Source organism: Callospermophilus lateralis, unplaced genomic scaffold, assembly GCF_048772815.1.
Source record: "Callospermophilus lateralis isolate mCalLat2 unplaced genomic scaffold, mCalLat2.hap1 Scaffold_127, whole genome shotgun sequence".
Lineage (NCBI taxonomy): Eukaryota > Metazoa > Chordata > Mammalia > Rodentia > Sciuridae > Callospermophilus > Callospermophilus lateralis.
In genome coordinates, this window is record NW_027512450.1 from 600682 (window position 1) to 626932 (window position 26251).

At 37.2% G+C, this 26251-nt stretch overlaps 1 protein-coding gene across 1 annotated transcript in view; it reads left to right on the plus strand.

Moving 5' to 3' along the window:
* The window catches only part of LOC143387302 (NBAS subunit of NRZ tethering complex-like), a 254702-nt gene that overhangs the window by 7306 nt on the left and 221145 nt on the right, over positions 1–26251 (plus strand). Inside the window, 4 exon segments of the mRNA XM_077108062.1 lie at positions 3192–3235; positions 18490–18623; positions 21485–21618; positions 22618–22716. Coding sequence (XP_076964177.1) covers positions 3192–3235; positions 18490–18623; positions 21485–21618; positions 22618–22716 — 411 coding nt within the window.

The window sequence follows — 26251 nt, forward strand, 5'->3', positions numbered from 1 at the left end:
GTCAGAGTGGGGACAGCTTTGTTCTGCTGGCACAAGCTGTAGATTGAATTTGGGTTTGTGAAAGACCAAGGTTACACATTACTTGACAATGAAAAAGAGTTCTTTAAGTTGGGTTTTCTTGGTATTTTATTTTAAAATATTACATTAATTGTAAAAGAATTACAACAACTAATTCAGAAAAACTAGTTCTTTGGGAAATTTGCAGCAGCAAATTAAATGTGTGGCAACTCTAGAACTGAGGGTTACTTTTTTTCCTAGGAAAGCCCTAATTCTTTCTTGGTTCTTGGAAAGAAAACAAAACTTTTCAAGATGTTTAGGTCTAGATGCTAGTCAGGATTTTCCTGCTGCTTCATTAAGAAAAGTGATATTAATGATCATTAAGTTATCAGTTTTTTCTTTCTTTCATGTATTCAGGCAGAACTGGACTCTTCAAATTTAGGGGGTAGGGATAGAAAACAGAAGATCTGTCCCCACCTGGGCATTGGCTTCAACTGGGAAGGCTTTCTTATCCCTTCTAAAAACCATCAATAGTAATGGACAGTGATGACAGCCATTCAAAAATAAATTCTTTAACTTGATGCGACTTTATGGGCAGGTGTGTGCGAGTGGTGTTTGTACCAGGGATTGAATTCAAGTGTGCTTAGCCATTGAGCTATATCCTCAGCCCTTTGTTTATTTTGAGATGGGGTCTCACAAAGTTGCTGAGGGCCTCGATAAGTTGAGGCTGGCTTTGAACCTGGAATCCTCCTACCTTGGCTTCCCTGCCCAGTAGGATTGCAAGCGTGTGCCACCATGCCTGTGATTCCTTTTTTTGACAGCATCACTAAGCATCAAATCAGCACAGTGTTTGAATTTAAATTGTTCATAGGAATGGGCTAGCACCTCATATTCCATTCGTTGCAAGAATGTTTTTTTAGAGAAATTTGCTTGCTCATAGTGACTCAAAAATAAGTAGGCCAGACTTATTTCCACTTTTCCATGAAAGGAAAACAATGAAATGATTTTAGGTGTTAGTCTGGGTGTGCATGTGTGTGGTCAAGATAGATAATAAGCTTGGGAAGGGACCATTTGACCAATGATCTCATGGATGAAAAGATAATTTGAAAATGTTTTGTAATGTATTATGTCTTGAGACTTACATGGTGAAAAGTTAACTCCACTAGGAAGCCTTTGATAATATACCCTTTATTAGTCTCCTCATCCCATATATTGGTTAATCATCTATCCTTTAGGAACCTATGATATAACTTTTTTCTGTTTTTAATAAGATGCTAATAGTGGGCACAATCAAATGCTTTATGCATGTTTACTCATTTAATCTTGGTAGAATCCCTTGTGAGGCTGTAGTTATTGCTATTTTCCCTATTATTTTCTATTTTCTATAATAAAGTGGGCATGCTATAGTTGAATAACCTCCCCAAGGATTTGCAGTAGGCTTTGTTTCACTGTTTATGCTCTTAGCCACAAACCTATATTACGTTTCACTTATGTCATGCTTAGCCAAGAATGCTTGTATGTTTCTCCATTATTAGACTAGTGCTTTGCACTTCAGTGTGTTCCATTTACCAGGAATTTGGGACAGATGGGATTTGGAGTGTTTAGCTCCAGTTATGTGCTCCTTGCAGGAGACTCCTATGTTTTTCCCAGCTTGTATTTCAATATACATACCTAGGGATTAATAGTTAGGTGAATAAGCACGGGGTGTTTGCAAGTGGAATAGGGGAATTGGGCTGAGAAGGCATTATAGGGCATAGCCACCTATGCCTTGCATTGCTCAGTTGGCATTCATTTACTTTTGTTGACTAAATATAGGAGCATATAGACTGACTCTGCAGTAATTGGAAACTATCAGAACACAACAGAACACATTAAAATAAAGAATGCTTACAGGAAAAAAGCATATAAATTCTCTCATCCCCAGGATTTGCTTAACTATTTTAGGTGAATAAGTTCTATTAAGGTTTAAAAAAAAATTATATCTTCCTGTCTTTTCTTCCCCAGCAAAAATAGCAACTGTTAGTGATTATATTAAAGATAGTAGAAAATACAGTTAAGTAGAAAGAACTACAAATTACCTACTCTATTAGCCAAAATTGTCTATTACTATTTTGTTGTATATCCTTTGAACCTTTTCTATTTGTATTTGTTTAGTGGAATAATATTGTATATTTCTGTTTTATAGTGACTCATGAATTGCATCTGCAATATGTAAACTTAATTTTTATTCTTGATATTAATTTTAAAAGGCTATTAAGAAATAAGTGATATGGAAAGATGTTGACATTTATGTAATTGCATAATATTTCATGCATGTACATAGTAAAATTTAATCTTCTGGGTGTATTTTTATTTTATAATTAGACTGCATTAATTTTCTCAACACTTGTATATATCTGTAGTTATTCCCAGAGATAACTTTGTAGAAGTGGAATTGGGTCAGATGCTAAAGATATGAAAGTTTCGAGTGATTTTTAGTAAATTTTCTAGATTTAGCCTTACTTCTGAACATATTTTATAATTATAGTACTCTATTTCAAGATCACAGATTTAAATGTGTCACTGGTTTAAATATGGTGACTTGTTTGGTCTATTCGATTTATTAAAATTAGACTTTCTTTCATGATGAAAATTTGTAGTACGAAAGAAAGTAGTGATTCTTAACTAGGATCAACCTGTGAAACTTTAAAAGGTATTGTTGGGTCCCATCCTATATATATGCATTCCCCCCGCCCCCCTTGGCTGTACAGATTGAACTTGGGGCCTGGAGTGTGCTGTACACTCTACTACAATCTATACTCCCAGCACTTTTTATTTTGAGTCAGGGTCTCAATTGTTCAGGCTGGTCTCAAATTTGCCATCGTCCTGCCTCATCCTCCTGTGTAGCTGGGATTATAAGTGTGCACCACCTTGCTCAGCCCTGATCTAATGAATCGGAACCTTTGGGAATGGGGGCTAGATTTTTCTATCATATTAAAAGAGCATGCTTAAACTCATTGTGCTATATCATTGTATTTGTTTCTGATTTCATAAGAAGGTTGGAAGAAAATACTGTCTAATGAAAGTGTTATGCCTCATATGAGACTCTGTGAAAGGAGTGATTCAGTGTTGAATATAGATGTGTATAAGATCTAGTATTTTAGACTTACACAGTAGTATTTAAGGATAAAACTTGATCTTTGCACATTTTACAGATCAGCCAAAGATGACTTTACCTCCATTATTGGGAAATGCCAAGGTAAGAATTTACAAGATATAAAATGAAAATTTTAAATCTACAATTTGTAGATTATTATAACTATTGAAATAATTAAAATTGTAATTGTGTATATGTCTTAAATATTTTGCTTTAAGATGTGTTTTAGAAGAATTTGAAATTTAAACTGTCACTAAACTGACTTAAAGTATTTAAGTGTAGCTTTTTATTTTGGATCACTGAAGAAACATTTATGGCAAGAGTTGGTCAGATACAGACTAGTAAAAAGAAAAAAGTCTGACTTAATCATTCTTAGAAACATTCAGCAAAAATTAACTGAATACAATTTATGTGCATCAAGTGTTTTAGCAAGAAGGTATAGTCCTCTGTGAAGCAATCAAATATTTAACTAGAAACAGATGAATCTAGTAAGGAAATGGTTTACAGTGAGTTTTTAATGGGTGTGAAATAAGTGAGTGATTTTTGGAAATAAATTTTAAGAAGTCAGTTCAGGTTAATAAAACCACTTTAGAAAGAGCAGTATGAGATTCCTCAGTTAAAGGAAAGAAACCATCATATTATCAATCTATTCCATTTCTTGGTATTTATCAAAGAATTAAAATCAGTATATTAGTGATACATACTTTCCAACATTTATAGCCATCCAATTCATAATAACCAAGTTATAATTCATAATAGCCAAGTTATGGAACCAGCCTAGGTGCCTGTTGATGGATAAATAAAATGAATAAAATTCCATCTTGTATGTATACAATATTTAACCATAAGAATGAAATCATGGCACTTGCAGGAAAATAGATGGAACTGGAGAACAGATTGCAAAGTGGAAAAAGCCTGACTCAAAGTCCAGGGTTGAATGTTTTCTCACAGGTGGGAGCTAGAGAAAAACAGAAAATAAAAGAAAGTTGGGGGTTGGGGGGAGGGTAGGTGGAGGAATCTCATGAAAATAGAAGGGAGAGCAGTAGAAGGAAGGAAGAGGGGAGGACACAAGGAAGTACTGGGGAACAAATCTACCAAATTATGCTAAGTCCATGCACGAATATACCAGTGAATCCTGCTTATATATGTAACTATAATGCATTAATTGAAATAGAGGAAGCAGACTAGGAGGAGGGAGAAGGAGGAGATAGGGAAGATACTGGGTAATGACATTGATCAAATTATGTGCATGTACAAATATGGCATAATGAAAATCCTATTATGTATAATTATAATGCATCAGTAAAAATTTAAAAAATAAAGCCAACTTGCAAACACATACATGAGAATGAGAGGTCAGCAGAAGATGGAGATAGTGGTTTGGATTTTAGTTTGCAGAAGCAGTGCATGAAAAGGCAGAGGAAACATTACTAGGAAAATAATTGATTAGGTAAATGCATCCTTTACTATGTTTTAGAGGACCTGTGGTCCTTGTCAGATCTAGTGTCAGTTTAATAGTGCCATACCTGTAGGAACTGATAATCAATCATCTTGTTCATGACAAACATGGTCTTACTGTTTGCCAGGCTATGTAGTATTTTACATGCATTTTCTCATTTACTTGAAAGAAAATAGTACGTATATTTTATGTTAAAACAATATTAGGATACGAAGAGTCTTTGACAGTGGAAGAATGAGGAGGGAAACATAAATGGTTTTGGAAGCTATACAGTGGTGCTAATAGAGGATTCCCCTACATGTGGGAATAGTGGTGTTCAGCTGTTGTCAAATGTACCACTGGTAGTGTAGGTCCTGTTTTCTTACTTTTGTCCTTCTCGGCCACCTAGTGTGTTCAGGAAATTAAAGATCAAATATTAAAAAAAAAAACCCTGAATTCCCATAAACTGAAATTCTATTAGTATGTCAGTTATCATTCTAATGCAATTTCACATATATTGGTGGTTAAAGTGTTTCTATGGAGTTATTTTTATACATAGTGTATGTTGTAATAGTAGCAAATGTAACACTTCCTACATATTTATATAAATGTGTATCTCCTCTTATAATCTGTTTTTTTCCTCCTCTATTCCCTGGATGGTCAGTAGTACCATTATCCTTAGGTTGCCCAAGCCAGAAAACTAGAAATTTTTTTTCTTCCTCCTTTGACACATAGTTCTATGTGCCAGGCACTGTCTTGGGTACTAAATGTGTAAATGGAGATTATGATATAGGTTCCTAGATTTGAGTTTAGTCTATCAGGGAAGAGAGAAGAGGACAGATACTTCATTGACATTGTACTAAGTGCTGCAGTGGAGAATTGGGCTTTACAGAGCCCTGGGATCTGGTGAATTAGTTCTCGTCTCCCATTTCTGCCCTTTATCAGTCCTGGTTCAGGTTCTTAACACCTTACTCGGTTTCTTGCAACACTTGGCTGGTGGGTTTCCTTCTCTGTGCCCTTCTCTTAATTCACACTCTACACTCCTTGACAAGGTGATTTTTTTTTTTTCCCGCCCCTTCCCCTTGGGGGTTGCTGGGGGAGCAAATCCAGGGCTGTTTGCAAGCTAAGCAGGCCCTCTACCATTGAGCTCTTAGCCTCAAACTGATCATTTTAAAAGCAGGATTCTATCAGTTATTATGTTTGGCTGTACTACCTCCTATATATGTAACTTTGTCAAGTAACTTTACCTCTCTGATGTGATTTGGAACTTAAATGTCCCCCAAAGTTACATAGTCGAGGTTTGGTCATCAGCCTATTGGGAGGCACTGTTCCTTGAAGAGGTGGGCTCTAGTGGGAGGGAATTAGATAATTGGGGGTGTGCCTGAGTAGGGGATATTGGGTCCCTTTATTTCGCTGCTTGGCTTCCATGAGGTGAGCGGCTTGGCTCTATCACCTACATGCTCCCCACTATGATGTTCTGCCTCACAAGAGGCCCAAAGTAACGGGGCCAAGTGACCATGGATGAAACCTCTGAAACCATGACTCTAAATCTTTTCTCATAAATTCTCATTATTTTGTCAGTGATGGAAAGCTGACACATTCTGTGAACCTCAGTCTTATCTGTAATGTTCACATAATTTTATGGATTGAGTTGTGGAGAAAACAAAAGAATATGAAAATTCTTTCAATGCCTGATGCATAAGTACTTAGGAGATACTAAACTACTGTTACTATGATTCTACCTAAAATATCAATTGTTTGATTTGGCTGTGGAATACAATTCATATTTCCTAATTGAGGATGTAAGACCCTTCACAATCGGCCTGTCTTCTGTGAGTCCTCTGCCTTGTGTTCTATGTTGTAGAGTTTGCATGTCAAGTTTTCCATTCCCGTTGTGCTTTTTGTGCAAGGTGGTTCCTTGCACTATATATCGGCTTTGTATACGTTGGGTCAAGCATCAGCTCTTTTGGGAAGCCACCTTCACCATTTATACCTCTTGTTTCTCTGGTACTTGTTTGTGCTGGTATCTCAATTAACTTAGTCTTTAATTGTTGATTTGCTTGTCTGATTCTCAGACTGTTCTTTGAAGTCAGGGCTCCTGTCTTTGTCTTTTTTTTTTTTTTTTTGGTACTGGAGGTTGAACTCGGGGCAGTTGATCACTGACCTCCCCAGCTCTATTTTCTATTTTATTTAGAGACAGGGTCTTACTGAGTTACTTAGTACCTTGCTTTTACTGAGGTTGGCCTTGAACTTGCAAATCTCCTACCTCAGCCCCTGGATTACAGGTGTGTGTCACTACGCCTGACGCAGGGCTCCTGTCTTACTCAGGAACTTAGGATTTTTACTGATTAGAGCTGCCTGACAAATAATAGGCACATGAATTTTGACCTTATCGAGTAAGTACTTAGGAACTAATCAATGACTTTTATTAATGTATGAACACAGTATATGTGCTTAGTTCCTGTTGATGAATTTTTGAAATACATGAGAATATATATTATGTGTTAATTATGTGTACTATATACATCTTTATATTGAGTAATTGTCATGATAGTCGTGGTTTTTATTAACATATACCAATGTGTATACATACCATGAATGGAACAGTAAGGGTAGTTGAGAAGCTCTGCTTGCATAGTATGCTTTTCAAAATAGCATGAAGAGAGGTAGTGTTTATAAAAGTGAATGTTTAAAGAGCTCTAGAATCTCTAGAACTAAAAGAAATTCTAGAGCTCTAGAATCTCCTGAACTTCTACAGTTTCCTGAACTTCTATAGTTTCCTCACCAGTGCTTTTTAAAGTAGACCTTATTTGGCTTACATAATATATATGGTTTGTAAAGTCCCCAAAAGAATAATGTGGGAGAGTTTCAGTTGAATATTTTCCAGTGTGCCCCTTAGCTGGGTGTGAGCCTGGGAACTCTGAGGCAGGTCTCTGAGGAGCATGCTCAGAACGTTGGAAGATCTAGACACACACGGGGTTCCTTTTGAACTTTGGCTTTAGAAACCTCTTGGCCAGTAAGTAAACTGAGAAATTTACAAGTTAACATGAAAATAGAAAGCTTAACTGTTCTGTTTTCCATATAAATTATAATACTTGCTAAAAAATTTTTAGAGTACACAGTTAATGTGGCAGTATAGATGAGATAATGCTTTGAGAACTAATGTTTTATTTTGTGGGCTTCCAAATGTATGAAGTTTATGCCCTTAATGCTGCATTAATGGCTTCTTTCCATTTCATATAATGTGAGGTAATGATCATTTGCTTATTATCTGACTCATCTTTATGGGAATAACTCCCATATGCCAAATGATATTTCATGTGCGTGCCTGGAGAAAAGGAGCCAGATTGTTGTTAATGTATTTTTGAAACTACATACTGCAGAGTCTGCAAACTGAAATAGGAGCTATTTGGTTCCACTTTGATATTTTTCAATTATTCTTTTATAAAAGATAAGCCCTTTGAGAGAGGTCTTAAATATGCATTGCAACTGGTTTGGACTCTGTTTGCCATGCCATTTTAAGTCATTCACTCTTCTCTTTTCATCTTGAACAGTGACTTAAAAATTCATGTGGAATTATTTTTATTAAGCTGCTCTATTTTAATTAAGAGATTTTCCTCATATTTCTGACTTTGAAATGTAGCAAGCCAGAGTTTAACTGTGAGCAGCAGCTAGCCTATTGTAGGACAGCCGATGGCCTGCCAGCCCGCCAGTGGCTGGGGCACTTTGCCTGAGATCCACTGGTTGCCTCAGGCTTCCAGCAGTCTCATCAGTTTGCTGTTGGATGCCATGCAACATGATTTCCTATTTTGCCATGAAAAAGATTGGGAAGCATCTATTTGAAATGCTCATTTTGAAATGAAAAAATTTATTTCAAAAGTGATTTAGGAGCTTCAGATTATATAACTTATTTCCCCTTTTCGTAAATTTTTAGAGATTTTCTTACTGAAAAATACATATTAGTAGAAATTAAGGAGCAAAAGTAACCACATATCAACATTTTCTGTTTTTGATTTTTCTATAGTATTCATTAATGTTTTGTAATTGGCTTTGTTAATGATAGGTTGCACTTTTTTTTTGTACTGGGGATTGAACCCAGGTACACTTACCACTGAGCTTTTTAGTTTTCAGTTTTGAAACTGGGACTTAAGTTGCTAAGGCTGGCCTCAGACTTGTGATCCTCCTGCCTGAGCCTCCTGAGTTGCTAGTATTATAAGTGTGTACCACTGTGCCTGGCTTAATACTTTTCCAGGCTGAAGTTTAAAGAAGACTTTCTGAAGTATCTTTCCTCCACCCATATTTTCTGCTGCACAGTTTCCTAAATGTCGGGACATAGGTCTTCAAACTATTCAGGTAACACAAGAAGATGCCTATGAACGTGATCTCAAGTAGCAAGCAACTCAGTGTTGTACTTGATTTCACAGGCATGGTGAAGCCATCATCAGGCCTTAGGCAGATAATTGTGAAAAGCATAAGTAGCAGATTATTGCATCTCTGTTTGAAGGATATTGGTATGTAAATTGTTTGCTTGTAATGTGCTTTTCTGGTTTGATGTTATAATAGTGCTGGTCCCAAAATACTGGTTGCAAGTATTCCTGTTTTATTTTCTGAAAGAATTTGTGTAGAATTGGAATTATTTCTTCCTCAAATGTTTGATGGAATTCACCAGAGAAACTTGGAGTTTTCTAATTAGGTTTCAAATTCTTAAAATTGGATATATTAAACTTTTCAGATCTTTAGTTTTTCATGGAATTTGTTTTAATTAGCTATACATGACAGTAGAATGCATTTATGCATGTTGGATATACATAGGTGGGGTATAATTTATCATCTTTCTGATTGTACATGTTGTAGAATTACACTGGTCATAGTTATATGTATATATGTGTGTGTGTATGTGTGTAATGTCTGTTTTGTTTTTTTCATAAACCCTTCTCCTCCACCTAATCTAAGGTAACCATTCTTAGTCCTCCCTTCCCCTATTGTGAATTAGCATCCACATATTAGAGAAAACATTTGGCTTTGGGATTTTGGGGATTGGCTTATTTTGATTAGCATGATATTCTCCAACTCCATCCATTTTCCTGCAAATACCATAATTTTATTCTCTTTTAATGCTGAGTAATATTTCATTGTGTATACATACTAGTTTCTTTATCCACTCATCTATTGAAGGACATCTAGATTGGTTCCATATTTTAGCTATTGTGAATTGAGCTGCTGTAAACATTGATGAGGCTGCATCGCTATAGTATGCTGATTCTTAAATCCTTTGGGAATAAAATGAGGAGTGGGATAGCTGGGTCAAATGGTGGTTCCATTCAAAGTTTTCTGAGGAATCTCCATACTGCTTTCCAAATTGGTTGCACCAATTTGCAGTCCCACCAGCGATGTAAGAGTGCACCTTTTCCCCCCAGTATTCTTAATGATTGCCATTCTAACTGGAGTGAGAGGAAATCTCAATGTAGTTTTAATTTGCATTTCTCTAATTGCTAGAGATGTTGAACATTTTCTCATTACTTGTATTTCTTCTGTGAAGTCTGTACATTTATTTAGTAAATGTACATTTTAGACTATTGAGTTATTTGTTTTTTGGTGTTAAGTTTTTTGAGTTCTTTATGTACCCTAGATATTAATGCTTTATCTGAGGTATGTTGTAAAGAATTTCTACCAATCTATGCTGAGGCTCTCTTCACATGGTTGTTTCCTTTGCTGAGAAGTTTTTTGTTTTAATCTATTCCACTTACTGATTCTTGATTTCTTTTTTTATTTCTTACACTTTAGGGGTGGTGTTAAGGAAGTCAGATCCTAGGCCGTTATGAAGATTTTGCCCTACTTTTTCTTCTGTTAGGCTAGTATCTCTGTAGTGCCTAAGTCTTTGATCCATTTTGAGTTTTGTGTGTGCGTATGGTGAGAGGTTTAATTTCATTTGCTCCATATGCATTTCCAGTTTTGCCAGCACCATTTGTTGAATAGGCTATCTTCTGTCTATAATATTCTTAAACTTTTACTATCTATAGCATATTTACTGTTTCTGATTCATAATTTTCTGTTTCGACAGGATGGAGATTTATCAGTGTATTAATATTAAGTAATAAAATTTTATTTCTCTTTGATTTTTATCTTTATTCTGGATTTAATTAGCTCTTATTTTTCTGGATGGAAGATGTCTTATTTTTTCATAGTAGAGATTGAACCCAGAGGCACCCTACCACTGAGCCATATCCCCAGCCCTTTTCGTTTTGAGACAAGGTCTTGCTAAATTGCTGAGGCTGGCTTTGAACTCCCAATCCTCCTGCTTTAGCCTCCCCAGTTGCTGGGATTATAGGTGTGCTCCATCATGCCTGGCTTGGAAGATGGAAGTTTAGACTAAATATTTTTTTTATATTTAGCATTTAAGCATATTCTAATATATGCATCTGTTTCTGTTTGATAATTTCTGTTGTCAGAACATACACAACTTTGACTAATCTGGTATTGTGGTTTATGTCTTCATGAATGTTTATATAGTTTTTTTAAGAGATTTTTTTTAATATTTTTTAGTTCTCGGCAGACTCAATATCTTTATTTGTATGTGGTGCTGAGGATCGAACCCGGGCCGCACGCATGCCAGGCGAGCGCACTACCACTTGAGCCACATCCCCAGCCCCTGTTTATATATATTAAATCTGGTTCTTGGCTATGGTGCAGTTATTGTGTATAGTGTTTTATAAGTTTGAGTTGGGTAATGGTGCTACTCCTTTCTCAATTCCTGAGGAAAGTGTAGAATTCTCTGTGTATAATGGTGTATTTATTTACACTTCAGTTCTGTGTGTATTTCGGAACCCTGATTTTGAGATGTGTGTGCATAGCAGATGGCTTTGTCATCTCTTTTCATCCTCTTAGTGATGGCAGTCTTGCACTGCCTGAAGTTATCTTACACACATTCACCAACTCTTGTGGGAGATCAGGTTCAAGACTAATTGCTGCTTTTGTTTGGTAACAAAAGCAGAACTTATAACAAATTTGAACAGTACACAAGTAGGAAAGAATGATTCTTTCAATCTGCAATCTTCATAAAAGCTTCTTATAATCCTTTCATATACATGGGCTGGCATTTACTCAGGTGTAATGAGACATGGTGTAATGAGACATTGCTCCCTCATTTGCTACATGGGGGACATCTTATGGGGTGGTGACTTCTTAAAGAATTTCATTCTGTTTCATGTGGACACAGTATTTGAGTATAAGAATGTGGATCACATTCATTTTCCTATTCCACTTCTCAATAGAAATTTAGGATAACAGTCTTCTTCCTCTTTATTTTACCTGTTTTTGTTCATCTCCCATCCTAACAATGCTGGAAAAGCCACTCTGTATGTGGGTATAGAATTTAAAATGTGATAGCTACTGCTGTAATCCTTTTCAGAGTTATACCTATTTATAAATCATGAAAAAGGTATGATTGAGGCCATGTCTTTTATCCATTTTCAACACTATATATTGCCTGTCTTTTAAATATTCAACACTATATTATTGTCTGTCTTTTAAATATGTGGGGGGGGTGTGTGTGTGCAGGGAGAATTAGGTCATATTCTTTTGGATTTAATAGGCTTTTTGTATTTGGTTTGTAGTATCTGTATAGCATGAATGTTATCTCTTTATCCATGTTGCGAATATTTTTGCCCAATTGAAGTCTCTTAAATTTCTTTTCCATAGAGAATTATTCTTTAAGTGTTTGCCATTTTTTAAGAAAAATAAACTTGAGGGTTTATCATGTTTAGACCTTATTGTAGAATTGTACATTTTTTTCTCGTGTATCTTTTAGTGACTCTATTTTAAACATAAATAATTTAGCATCTGTCTTCCTATTCACATGAATTTGCACTTGCTCCTTTAGTTCCTGACTTAGAAATTAGGATGTATATGAAATTGTTCCTCAGACTCTTCATATTGCAGGTGAGGAGACTGAGGCCCCCATAATCTCCCCAAAGCCATCCTCGACTTGTTTCTGGTAACACTGAGACTCAACCCCATTGTTCCCTATTTTTAAAGTTCTTGCCATTGCTTTTGCAGTGTGTACAAGTGAGCACTGGATTGAAATGTACCCCTTTAATCTTTGGGTGCCTATTGTGTACTACCAGAACAAGGCACTGGTGATAAAATTTCTGAACGAAGTTGATGCAGCTTCTCACAATTTTGAATTCCAAATGTTTAATTATTGCGATGAGAGCTGAGGGAAATGAAATCTTTGTAAAGGTGGAGAATAGTGGGGCATAAGAGGTTGCTTAGAGTCGTCAGAAGCTCTCCTAAGGATGTGAGATTTGAAAAAGCAGCCAGTGAAGGGTTCAGGGAAAGGATGCTCTAAGCAGAGAAAATAACATTAAAATAACATTAACAAAACTTGGAGTGGGGAGAGAGCTTGGCAGCTGGGCAGGTTTCAGGTACAGCAGTAGATGAAAATCTGGGCAGGTGTAAACGTTTTGACCTTGAAATGTCAGTTGTCAGGTTGCTGTTGTACTCTCAGCCTTTTTGAATACTTCTCGGGTAACTCTGACATTTGTCTTGTAAAAATGTATACTGTTCATTCCTTTCCCAAACCACACAGATAGCTGGAAAAATCCAGCAATAGACTTTATTTTCACATGGTTCTGTAAAATCTTCTTGTAATGAAAACACATCTTTATCTGGGTCAAAACACATGCCGAGTTTTCTGGAGTTACTGTTTATAACTAGAAGTAATAGTACAAACAAATCCCTTTTAGAAGGAACTTGTTTTAGACAGAAACAGAATGTACTGCATATGTCTCTTTATCCCATCAAAATGAAATAAGAGGGAAAAATCTGTTCTCAGGTGAGACAATAGTAATAGAAAAATGTTTGCAGCATTTTCTCAGCACATAAATATTTTTTAAGTCAAAGTCGTTGTCTTGCTGGTTTTTATGTAGCATCTGTGCATATGTAGGTTTTTGAGTTGTTCATCATTTTGTCTGCTTCCACATTTGACTCTTAAGCTATCTGAAGACATGGAACTGTTTTTCATCTTACTCTCATTGTGTTTACATAAACTCAGAACTTTTTTTAGTGTCTTGGTAGGACTGAATAAAGTTACTTAGACTCTCCTGTGTTTAAGGACCTCTCAGATTTTTTAATATACTTTTTACTTATTGACAGTAAAAATGAACTCATTGATACTTGGCATACTTTGCTCATATATACAAAATATATTACTGAAGGCAAGGGGAGTCTGACTTCTACACAGTACCTCTTTCAGGTAGAGAACAGACCCCAGTTGGATAATGCATACTTAATTAGTGTTCTTTAAGGCTAGTTGTGTAAACCTAGTACGAGGTGATCAATACTATGAAAGATGTATGTATGGCATATTTGGTGTACTAGACGAGACCAGTCAGCTTCAAAGTGTCAAGGAAGGAGGAGGTAACAGGTAAACTAGGCTTAGAAGGATGAGTAAGAATGGAGAGAAACAGGCCAGGTAAAGGCATCCATGTGTATGAAGGGCAGATGTGATATGTGCGGGTGGTGTTAGGGGTGTGAAACAGGACGTGGTATGGGATGAAACTATAAACGTATACGATAGGCCTTTCTGTAAGGGCCTTTCCTGTATAGTGAGGCATTGAGACTTGGTTTTGTTGGGAATGAAAAAGCCATCAGGGATTTTAAAGTAGCAGAAGGATTTGATTTGTTCATTTCTATTTTAAAATGTTCTTTGGGTAGTGGAGGAAGAGAAAGACTGAAGATGGGAAGACCAGTTAGGAAGCTATTTTATAAGAGTTAAAAAAAATGATAAAAACTGACCTGTGATATTAGCAGATAATTACAGAGAAGGCCACAAACTTCTGAAAATTGTTTTTCCCTGTAGTTCCCATTGATCAGCCTCTCCCCATCCCTTCCTTCCCTCTTATCTCCCCAGCTTCTGATGATCTCCCGAAACTTGAAAGTAAAATGGAGGTTAACTTTTTTAGATTTCACCTGAGTGAGATCATGCAGTTCTTGTCTCTGCTTGCTGTTTTTCACTTAACATAATCTCCATCCATTTTGTCACAAATGACAGGATTTTTTTTTATGGCTGAATAGTTTTTAATGTACACATGCATTATGTTCATTCTTCACTTGTTTCCATTTAGATTGCTTCCATTTGTTGGCTGTTATGAATAATATTGCAATATACATGGAAGTGCAGATGTCTCTATCATACACTGATTTCATTTCCTGTGGACCTGTGGATATGTGTAGGTAGGAATAGGATTGCTGGATCATATGGTAGTTCTACTTTTAATTTACATACCCACCAACAGTGTGCAGAGTTCCCTTTTCTTTACATCATTGTCAGGAGGACACTATTTTGAGAAAAAGGAAAGTGTGTGGGTTTTTTTTTAATCAAAGGAGAAGCACAGGGGACTCCTGTCCCAGAGGATGCAATTCTGCCATCAGGGAGAACAGAGGGTTTTTAAAGAAGCTATTCCAAGTCTGCATTCACAGTGTTCTCTGTAGGGGGATTGTGATTCATTGGTTAATTTGGGATAGGGAGAAGGAAAAAAAAATGCCCATTTTAAGATAAGCCAAGATGGTGGAGCTCAAGGGCTACTATATTCAAAGCATAAAATGAATCATTGTCACAGAACTTGGAATCCTCCTGCCTCAGCCTCTCAAATCACTGGAATCGGAGGCATGTGCCACCTTCCTTGGCTATTTTTTTTCCTTGATTGCTCTGGTTAGGACTCATAGTACTATGTTGAAAAGTAGTGTTTCTAGGCATCCTTGTCTTATTCCACTTATTAGAAAGCTTTCAGCCTTTTACTACTCAGTGTAATGTTAGCTGTTGGCTTATTGTATATGACCTTTATCATATTGAGGCCATAGACCTAACTTGTTAACTGCTTTTATGAAAGGATGTTGAACTTCCTGTGTTTTTCCCCCCCGCCCCTCAAAATCCCTTTGGTTATTTGGACCTTTTTTGTTTCCATACAAATTTTAGGATCTTCCCCCCCCCACACACACTTTGTTTCTTTTGAGGTGATCATATGGTTTTTGTTCTTTGTTCTGTTGAGGTGGTATTGATTTATGTGGGTGGAACTATCCTTGTATCCCTGGGATGAATTCCAACTGATCATGGTTAATGTTTTTAATATACTGTTGAATTTGGTTTGTTAGCATTTTTGTTGGATTTTTTTCAGCAAGGATACTGGTTTGTTTCCTTTTGTGTACAGGTCTGGTTTTGATATCGGGGTAGTGCAGGCCTTGTAGAATCTGTTTGGAAAAATTTTCTTCAGTTTTTTTTGGGGGGGGCAATAATTTAAAGAGAATTCTTTAAATGTTTGGAACTCAGTCGTGAAGCCATTTATACTGGGCTTTTCTTTGGGAAGCTTTTTATTACTGATTCAGTCTCATTACTTATTAGTCTGTTCACATTTTCTGTTTCTTCATGACTCACTTTTGGGAAGGAATATGTGATGCCTTAATTCCAGGTTTTGTTTGAGTACTCTGTTGGTTTGCTGTCTGTTCATACTAGAGAGCTATCTAGGCACAACTTTGTACCAGTTCTGCAGTTGGTGTTTTGCTGAGCATGAACTGGGGGAATACCTAACAAGGGTACTCCATCACCTCAAGCCTCTGTGGGACTGTGGTAGACCCAGACACCTTATCTACAGCCACTGGGAAATCTCCCAACTCTGGGCAGAATCACTATGGAGAGGCTAGTCCCAGGCCCCTAAGCCACACCTATGGCTACCCAAACTGCCAAGCTGTTTCACACAGAGCCTGTAATCCACCAAGACCAGTCCAGCACTGGGTAGCCCAAGTCCTACACTGCTCGTTGCCTATCACCAGAGTCTTTTTATGGCTCAAGCTGGTTGCAGTTAGCCACAGGTAATCCTGGTTAGGTTAGGCTTATGATATACTGGGGCTATATATCTTCTGTGTCAGAACTGGGGCCGTTCAAAAGCTTTGTTCATGGGCACTGGCCTACTGGTGAGGACTGTTAAGATCTCTCCAGTGTTACGTTTCACCATCCTGGCACTGCATTTCAAGGCCAAGTTCTATGCTGATTGCCTTGTCCTACTGTCAGCGAATGAATGGCATTTTGCTCTACACTATGCTGTCCAAGGTGAGTAGTGATAGTGAAGGTAGTTCTTTGGCTCCAAGTCTAACTCTAAGCTGGCTTGTGCCTGAATCTCGGCCACAAGAATCTGCATGGTCTCAGGGGTGATCTAGGCCCATGCTATGGGTTGGCAGGGATACAGGCTGAAACATGACCCATCCTACTAGGGTACAAGTCTCTCCTGGTGTTGAGCAGGTTTAGCAGCTCCTCTGCAAGCACTGGCCTTGAGGATAGCTATGGTGCCTGAAGGGGATGGGATGTGGAGATAGTCCCTTGGCTACCAAGGCTGATGCTACTGTTATACCTGAGTTTTACAGCTTCAGGGACTTGGGGGTGTGAGGGATTGGGTGTGCCAGGCACACTCCAAGGCTGGCAGTGATGCAGGCCAAAACTCAAGTCTGTCCCATTTGTGCAGTTCCCTGCCTGATGCCAGTACAGATCTGGAGGTTACACCTGTGAGCTCTGGTTTAGGTATGTGGCCTTTGGGGTTTTCCTTGGCTTTGAGTCTCGAGCTCCAAGACTAAAGATCTGTGCTAGTTTTCATGATCTGCTTCCTAGTTGGTAGTCTTTTTTTTTTTTCTTTTTCTGTTGCCCAAGGTTGGAGGAGGGGTAGCGGAGGCAGTTTACTTGCAGCCTGGCTAATGCAGTTCCAGTGGCTCAGTTTGTGGGTATTGACCTGGGGGGTAGAGTCATGGGTCTCTACTTGGCACTGGATTTCAAGTCTAAGGCCTGGACTTAATTCCCGCTTCTTTACCTAGTGGGAAGCATCTCTTTGAATGCTGCTTGGAGTTGGGACTGAGGGTGGTGTTGAGGCTTGTGCCTCTGTTCCTGGCTAGGTAGACACAATTTTATAGATGGAATTTTTTTTTTTTCTTTAAAAGGACAGCTTCTTGGAGCCATTCTTTTGTCTGCAGAAATCTGTTTTCTTTGAGTAACTGGCTCAAAATATGCTGAAGAGGTTGGATTTGGGGTGGCCTATTTTTCTCTCCCACAGAAGCAGTCCTAAGGCCCTGACCAAGAGGCAGCATGCCATAATGAGAAGTGCTCTGTGTGGGCAGGAAGGATGCTGAGGTTCTAGGTTTTTTCTGCTCTTGTCCCGTGGTGGTACCTTGAGTTGCTTGATTATTTGGAATTCTAACAAGAGGGTGTTTATCCTACCTGTCTCTTCAGCTCTGAGTTTCTAATGAGGGGAAATGGAAGCCAGTGAAACACACAAACTTCAAACAAAACCTGGAGTTTAGAGTTTCATAACCTCTTTTTCCCCTCATTGCTAATATCCTTCCTATTTAAAAATTCAGAGAAAAAAATCCCAGTGTTGGATTATTGGATTACTTTAAGGTGTTGCGTATAAAAATCTTAGTTATATTATTGACTAAAAACTGTTCTGGTGCATTTTCTAAATGTGTGCATCTGTATGGAATTCCTTTTATTTTGTATTTTCTTGGCATCTGTGTTTGATATATTTAAAGGATCTGTTAAGCTTCTCAAATTTTGCTTTTAGAGGGGCCAAACTCATTGTACTAGAATTATTTTCTAGACTTTTGCTCTATTTTATTTGAGACATATTTCTGAGCCTTTACCAGACACGAGAGTATGTTTAGCATTCATCAGGCCTCTGGTGTCAGAGGTTTTGCTTCTAAAATAAATGGGGCAGAATATTTGATTTACATTTTACTTGAAATGGATTTCTTGAAACTGTTTTCTATTGAATGAAATTTTAGAGATCCTTAGATAATGTAATATAGTTGAATACTATAGTTGCAGTGACTAAAATGTTAACTATCATTATGACATTGTTAAAAGCACCTCTTTTCATTCTAGTTCCAAAAGATCCGAAACCCCAGTGGAGACGGGTAGCATGGAGTTATGATTGCACACTGCTGGCCTATGCTGAAAGCACAGGAACTGTGAGGGTATTTGATCTCATGGGAAGTGAACTATTTGTCATTTCCCCGGTATGTATATTCCTTCAACCTCTGACATTAGTTGTCTGTTGCTTTCTATGTATAGGTGACTGAATATATGTATAGGGGAAATACAAGTAAATGTAAGTCGGAAAAACCTATGAACTTGCTTGGCATGGTGGTTCATGCGTTTAATTTTAACAACTTGGGAGGCTGAGGCAGGTGGATTGCAAGTAGTGTCTCAAAAGATTGGAAGAAGAAAAAATGAAAATGGCTGGGATGTAGCTCCGTGATAGTGCCCTTAAGTTAATCCCCAGTACCTCCCTGCCCCCCCCAAAAAACCCCACAAAACTAAGAACTTAAGATACCCCAAAACTTAGAAGTCTATATCTATGTGGTATTCCTTATATTTATAAGGCACTATACAGATTAAAAACCACCTGGTAAGTACTAAATAGATTATTAAAAACAAGACTGTTGAGACCTAGGGATGTATGAAATAAAGGTGTTTTTTGAGCCTCATTACACAGGCTACCCAGAGAAGGAAAAACTAAGTCTTGGAACAAGTTCCTACAACTTCCAGCAACAAGGCTAGATAGGAATTAGAAAATGTCTGCTGAACCTGGAGCTCTGTATTTTCATAAACTTTGGGGAGGGAAAGCACAATTCTTACATTGAACTTCTGTTGCCTCTAGAGGAGAGAGAAGCCTCTAGAGAACAGTGAAGGAGGGGAAGCTTGGGTCAAGAGGTTAGTCCACAAGGAGAAGTAATAGTTGCTTCTGGATTGGTTGGAGTAACAGTCCAGAAACGGGGCCTGGTGGGCAGCCATGATGGGATTTAAGTCAAGGTTTCAACCTAGAGTTGATTTTTGTCCACATCTGTTCATTGACTAACTTCCCTTACCTCTCCAACACCCTTCCATTCTCTGACCCTCCTAATTAATTTCAGGATATCTTAGTTTATTTTTTTATTTTTACTATAAGAGATTTAACCTTGGGTGCTGTACTCCAGCCCTCTTTTTAGTTTGTTTTGAAGATAGCGTCTTACTAAGTTGCTGAGGTTGGCCTTGATCTTTTGATCCTTCTGCTTCATCCTCCTCTGTCACTGGGACTATAGGCATGCATCACAGCACCTGGCTATAATTCTTTTGTTGTGGTGCAGAATGTACCCTAGACTGGAACAACTAGAGTTTGTTACCTTTAATAAGGGATAGAAATTGAAAGAAGTGGATGGGGAAAAAATAATGGGTGGGGGGAGAAATAAACCACATGTATTTATTGGCTACTTTATATTAATGACTAAGTCTATTCTCATTTAATATTCAAAATTACCTTTTGAGTACATTGGGAAGATATTATTCCCATTTTACAGTTGAGAAAACCCAGTCTGGAAGTAAAATGACTTTCTCAGGGCAGCCCAGTTATTAATATCTTTTTTTAGTGACCTAGTGCTTTTCAGTTTATATCCTTCTTCCTCAAGTGAAGGTACAGGGCAGGTAGAACAGTGGTTCTAACTCTGGCTAATCAACTGGGAGTTTTATAAGGAAAATAAAAACAAAACCAAAATGCACTACACGATTGCCCAGGTTCTACTGGGCATTTGTATCTAGTTGATCTGTGTAGGAGCTGAGGATTAATATTTGTAAGATTTTCAGCTTACTCTGAGAGGTGGAGCTGAGAACGTTATTTTTAAAATCAAAAATAATGAATGGAAAAACTTGGAAAACGTGCTTTGGCCTCTATTATGGAAATCCTTTGGAAACACATTAAGGAATCTAGATTACTAGTTTCTAGACTAGTCTATTAGGAATATAATACGAGGGGTGTGTGTGTGTGTGTTTGTGTGTAAACACACACACACACCCACCCACAAATGTAATTTTTAAAATCTTATAGTAGCTATAATAAACAGGTAAAATTTCTTTGGTTTATTGAGCCATTATATTCAAAATACCATCTCAACATGTAATCATAAATGTGAGATATTTTCTTTCCTCTGTTTTAAATCATTGAAATTTTATGTATATATTTATAGTATCTCAATTAGAACTTGCATGTATCGGGTATTCAATGAGTGGCTCTAGACCACGAGATACCATTTAGTGTTGGAGAAAAAACTTCCTCTACTCTCAAATCTTAGTAGTTGGGAGACTGTAAATTAAACTGACAAGACAGATTATCAGGAGAAATAATACACAAATGCCTGGACCTTCATAAAAAACTGAATTAAAGGAAGTAGACGTGGGGGCTTATATACTATCTTAATAAAGGTCTAGAAATTGGGAAAGTGCCTAGGAAATGTGAAATTAAATAATCCTCATCTTCCATTAGTTAATGAGGTCCATTTCTGCAACACGTTTTGGTATGACTTGCAGTCCCTTCCTGGTGTAGAAGCACTTTTCTAAAGAAAATTTTGCCTTTTTAGGCAGTAAGGAGATGGCAGAGAACTTTGCTGCATCCCTTGGTTCTCAGTTGCCTTCTCAAAATGATTCTATACCTAAATAGCGTATTTTGTAGTGACATATTCTGATCAGCTCTAAGGGAATAAACTTTATTATGCATGCTTCCCAAGGTGCTCAGACCTTCATGTATTTAACAGTATAGCCTGGGAAGTAATTGGAGTTGGTTTTGTTTTTAGCCTAGGATACTGCTAGCAGTAGAAATTAACACTTGAAAGCTTATATTTAGAGTTTGGAGTCTGGTGGCTCTTCCTTCCTCCTGACCTTCTCACCCTTCCGCCTTTCTCCCTGTGAATAGAAATTTACTTAACTTGTGTGAACATCTCAGAGGCTGCTGAGGTTGGGAAAATTGGTCTAGATTAGGGTGTCAAAGCCAGTGTCTTGGATATTCTCCAGTTAAGCATGTATTAACTTTTATCTACTATCTCAGTAACTTACTTTCTGTCTTCTACAGGCATCTAGTTTTGTAGGTGATTTGAGCTATGCCATTGCTGGATTGATATTTTTAGAATACAAAGCAAGTGCACAGTGGTCTGCAGAACTCCTGGTCATCAATTACCGAGGAGAACTTAGAAGTTACCTTGTGAGGTAAAAATGTACTTTGGGAAGTCATATTTGATAAAATGTTTATTTCTCTGGTTTAGTGTCAGTTGTATTTTTTCTTTTAGCATGTTATGAAAAATTGCAAATACGATAGTTGAAAGAATGGTGTGTTGAACACACATTTCACATTGGATTCTATACTTAGGATTTTATATACTTGCTATAACACATTTTTGACCATCTGTCCCTCTGTCTCTAGCTATTAATCTTGCAGTGTATTTCAAAATAAGTTAGACATCAGCACTCAAATACTTTAGCATGCATTTCATTAATTAGAATTCCATATTTGCTTATAATTTTCTTTTCAGGTAAAAATGGCATACATTGTAAAGCACAAATCTTGGTTGTACCCACTGGTAAATTATGATAAATGTACATACTTGTGCTGTTCAAATCCTTCTCAAGATACAGAAAATTGCCATCATGCAAGAAAGTTCCCTTGTACCTTTCCCAATGTTACAGGGCTCGGGCCTTATAGTGAGGCAGCACAAAGACCCCCGCTTCAACCCCCCATTATTGTGATCAAAGCAAAGATTTCATACATGTCACTCAGAGTAACAGGCATGAGATTACTGAAGAGATAGGAAAAAGGAGACATTCTCAAGAGAGTGGATCCTCTCAGAACAAAGGGACTGTGTGCCTCTCCAGCATTCCAGTTTTACTGGAGATCCCAGAGAAGTTTCCATACAGTCCTGTCCAGGTGTACCTCTTGACTTTTGACGAGAGACTTTCAAGTCCCCACTATCGGGAAAACTCTAGGTCACTTTGGCCCATGCTGACTGGTTCTAATTGGATTCCTTTAAGTTGTAGATGGCCCATTACCTTTTATTTATTGTGGTGCTGAGGATCAAACCCACTGCCTCACATGTGCTAGGCAAGCACTCTACCACTGAGCTACAACTCCAGCCCCCGGTCTTACAAATTGACATTTAATGATGTCCTTGTGGTTTAATGGTATTTATTTTTTATTTACCTTAAATTTAGTGTGGGAACAAATCAGAGCTACCAAGAAAGTCACAGTTTCAACTTCAGTACCTATTATCCTCATGGAATAAACGCTGCTGTTTACCACCCTGGTCATAGGTAAGCAACCATTTGCTCTGATATTTAGTGGAATATTGGGTGAATATGGAAATCTTGATTCAGTGAGAAGAAATGGTCTATCCTGATTCTTTCTTTGGCTGCTTCATTCCACACTTTTGTGTATAGCTATGCTTGATATCTGTAATATTGTTGTAGTCATCTTCTGATATTTTATGCTTATCTCCCTGGTGAACTGAATTTCTCCAAGCCAGATAGGGCACTGGGAATATTTGTTAAGGAATTTCTTTCCTCTAGCCCTTTGGATCTTTTTTTTTGTAAGATGAGTATTATACCTAATTCTTGGCATTGAGAGAACTATTAAAATACTACATATAAAGTGCTTTCACACAGAAGGGCCGCAGTAGATGTTACTTCTCCTTCCCTTGCAGATTAGTGCTAGGTTGGCTGAATATAGGTTGCATAGTTCCTTCCAATATTCTTCAGGGATTCCACTTGTCCATTATTTGCCATCTACATTGAAGTTTACTAGGAACTTTTGGCATTTTCTCCTTCCAGTGATTTTTCCTTTAATTTTGAGAATGAAATTTACATATTTCATAAATTAGCCAAGGTAATTGTTTGATTCTCTAATTTGAAAGAGTGTCAAATTTTGAGTCAGGTGAACCTAACTTGAGTTTTGAATTTTGTGACTAATTTGTTTTTTGGTTAGTCTTTAAACTTTTTGACCCTCAGGATACTTAATTCTTTATCGATTGAACATGTGTGCAAGTTTTGTGTACCATTCAGTCATAGGTATCTTCATAATTTTATTTTTCTGCAAAAGAATACATACCCCTACCCCCATACTGAAATGCCCTTTGTGCTCTTCCTTAATGCCATCCTCAGTGTCCCAGAGATAACCACTATCAAATTTCGTGTATATCATCCCCTGCTTCTTTATCACTTATATAAAGTCAAACAGCAAAACTAGGAATAAGTGGAATCACACAGAAGACATTGTAGGTATTTCTTTGACTTGCTTTTTGATGTACTTAATCTTGTTCACGTATTTTTTAACTATGAGAATATTTTATTTTCTGAATAATATGTAGCATTTATCCATTCTCCCATAGATGAAAATGTTTCCAGGTTTTTTTTGATATAAACACAAGTATAGTGGTTAAAAAAATATCACTGTACACTTAGCACCTTCTGTGTAAGTTTCTGTAGGATATAGTATCTAGAATGGAATTGCTGACTTGTTGAGAAAGTACATCCTAAACCTATCTAGGTAAAGTTCAGTATTTTCCTTAGAACTTACAACGTTATACAGCCCCATCACCAGTCTGAAAGTTTCTATTTCATTCTCAATGATGATCTTGATGTTGGGAATGATGTCAGACTTCTAAATACTTGTTGATTTGTTAAGGATAAAAGAATCTTATCATGGTTTCAATTTGCATTTCTTTGGTTGCTCTTTGAGGTTGTACAACTTTGTTATTGGCCACTATTGTGATTTATAAAATGATTCATCATTTTTTTGTTAGGTAGTTGATGTTGACATTTTTGTGTGATCTGTATAGTAATTTTGGATCTGTTATATGCATGATCTCGAGATTAACTTTTTTACCATTTTTATTAGATTTACTTTAATATTTGAAATTATGTGCATATATCAAATAGTTTTAAATAGTTCTAAAAACTAACTAAATTGGTGTCCACTTTAAGTGGCATTCTTCTGGTTGCTTTCATGCATCTAAATAAAATGCTTCCATTGTTTTTGATTTACAACTTTGCATTTTTTTTCCCCTTGGAAGATGGATACTAAGCTTCTTATTCACTTTACCACATGCATGCACACTAATTCTTTGCTTGGTCTCTAATATTACAATTTGTAGGATGAGTATTATACTTAGATATTTGCAGGTGAGATAAGTTTATATGGCATTCCATGATTGCTTTTTAATGTTATTTTTCAGTAAACATTATTGATGTCTTATTGCTGTCAACTATTCCAGGTGCTTGGGATGTGTGTTCCTTATGAAACTAGCTAGGATAGCAGATAATGAATGATGAACACACAGTATGTGAAAAGCTGATAAGTGCTATGGTAAGAAAATGATCAGAGATGCAGATTGGAAATGTGGACAGTAGGCTTAGGTGACAGTTTTAGGTGGGAGGTCTCTGTTCTCCTTGAAATTTATTTTCCCAAAGGCCTGTGAAAAGTGAGGATAGTTACTTGAATATCTGGGAGAAGAGGGTTTCATGCAGGGGAGGAGCAAATGTATAGGCCCCGAGTTGGGAGTGTGGTCTGCATTTTCTAGGAACAGCAAGGAAGTGAGTTTAGATGAAGCAGATTGGATAGAGTAATAAGTGGAGGTCAGAAGAGTAATGGTCATTGCTGAATCCTGCAGGGCTTTGCAGGCCACTCAGACATGTGTTCTTACTTTTTGCCTATGTTCTCCTTAGTTAATATTCTAGTTGCTCAAGCTTTTAAATGTACATACCACAGATTAACCCCTAAACTCACTCTGGGTGTAAGTCTCCCTTCAGTACATCACAACATTAGTGGTGTGAAATTTCACCTTCTTTTTTTTTTTTTTTTTAAAGAGTCCTATTTTATTTTATTCTATTTTTTTTTTAGAGAGTGAGAGGAGAGAGAGAATTAATATTTATTCTTTAGTTATTGGCGGACACAACATCTTTGTTATGTGGTGCTGAGAATCGAACCCGGGCTGCACGCATGCCAGGCGAGCGCGCCACCACTTGAGCCACATCCCCAGCCCAAATTTCACCTTCTTAAATTGGTATCTCAGAATTTTCTGATCTGCTCCCATTTAGATTTCTGCCTGCTATATAGCGATTGTCTTGGAACTTTACCCTCATCCCAAGAATTTTTTGTTTTGTTAAAAAAAAAAAACAGATTCAGGAAAGTTTTCTTTTTTCTTCCGGTTTATCTCACTATTTTGGTGAATCAACTTCCTATAACACCTCACGAAAAGGCACATGGGAGTATATTTTTTTTAAGTCACAGATGCCTGAAAATGGCGTTATTCTATTTGCATGCTTAATTGATATTTGGGCCAACAGAATTGTAGGATGGAAATGATCTTCCCTTACAATTTGAGAGGTATTGCTGTATTTTTTTTCCAGCTTCCAGTATTACTCTTAAATTTTTACATTCTGGAATGAAGCCCATTTTTATTTTTTTCCCTTTTTCTGGAAGGGAATCTTAAGATTTTTTCCCTCCTGTGTTCTGAAATTGGACCATGCTATGAGTTGGACTACGTTTTTAGTATCTACCACTCTGGCCCCTTAGTTTGGGTACTGGTAATCCCTACATTTTGTTAGAAATACCAGATTGCCATGAAGAATCAAACACATGCAAAGCAAACTTTACTTTTGCAGAAGGGTATGTTACTGAAGAGTCTGGCAAGAACCACACTTGGTACTCTGCCTGGGTTGTGGGTTTTTTTTTTTAAGGGATTTAGTACAAGGCGCACACTGTCAACCATCCAGAAGTGACTCCTCATGTCACACTGTGGTACGAGAGCTGCTAGCTCTTCTGTAAATCAGAACTATAGTACCACAGGTG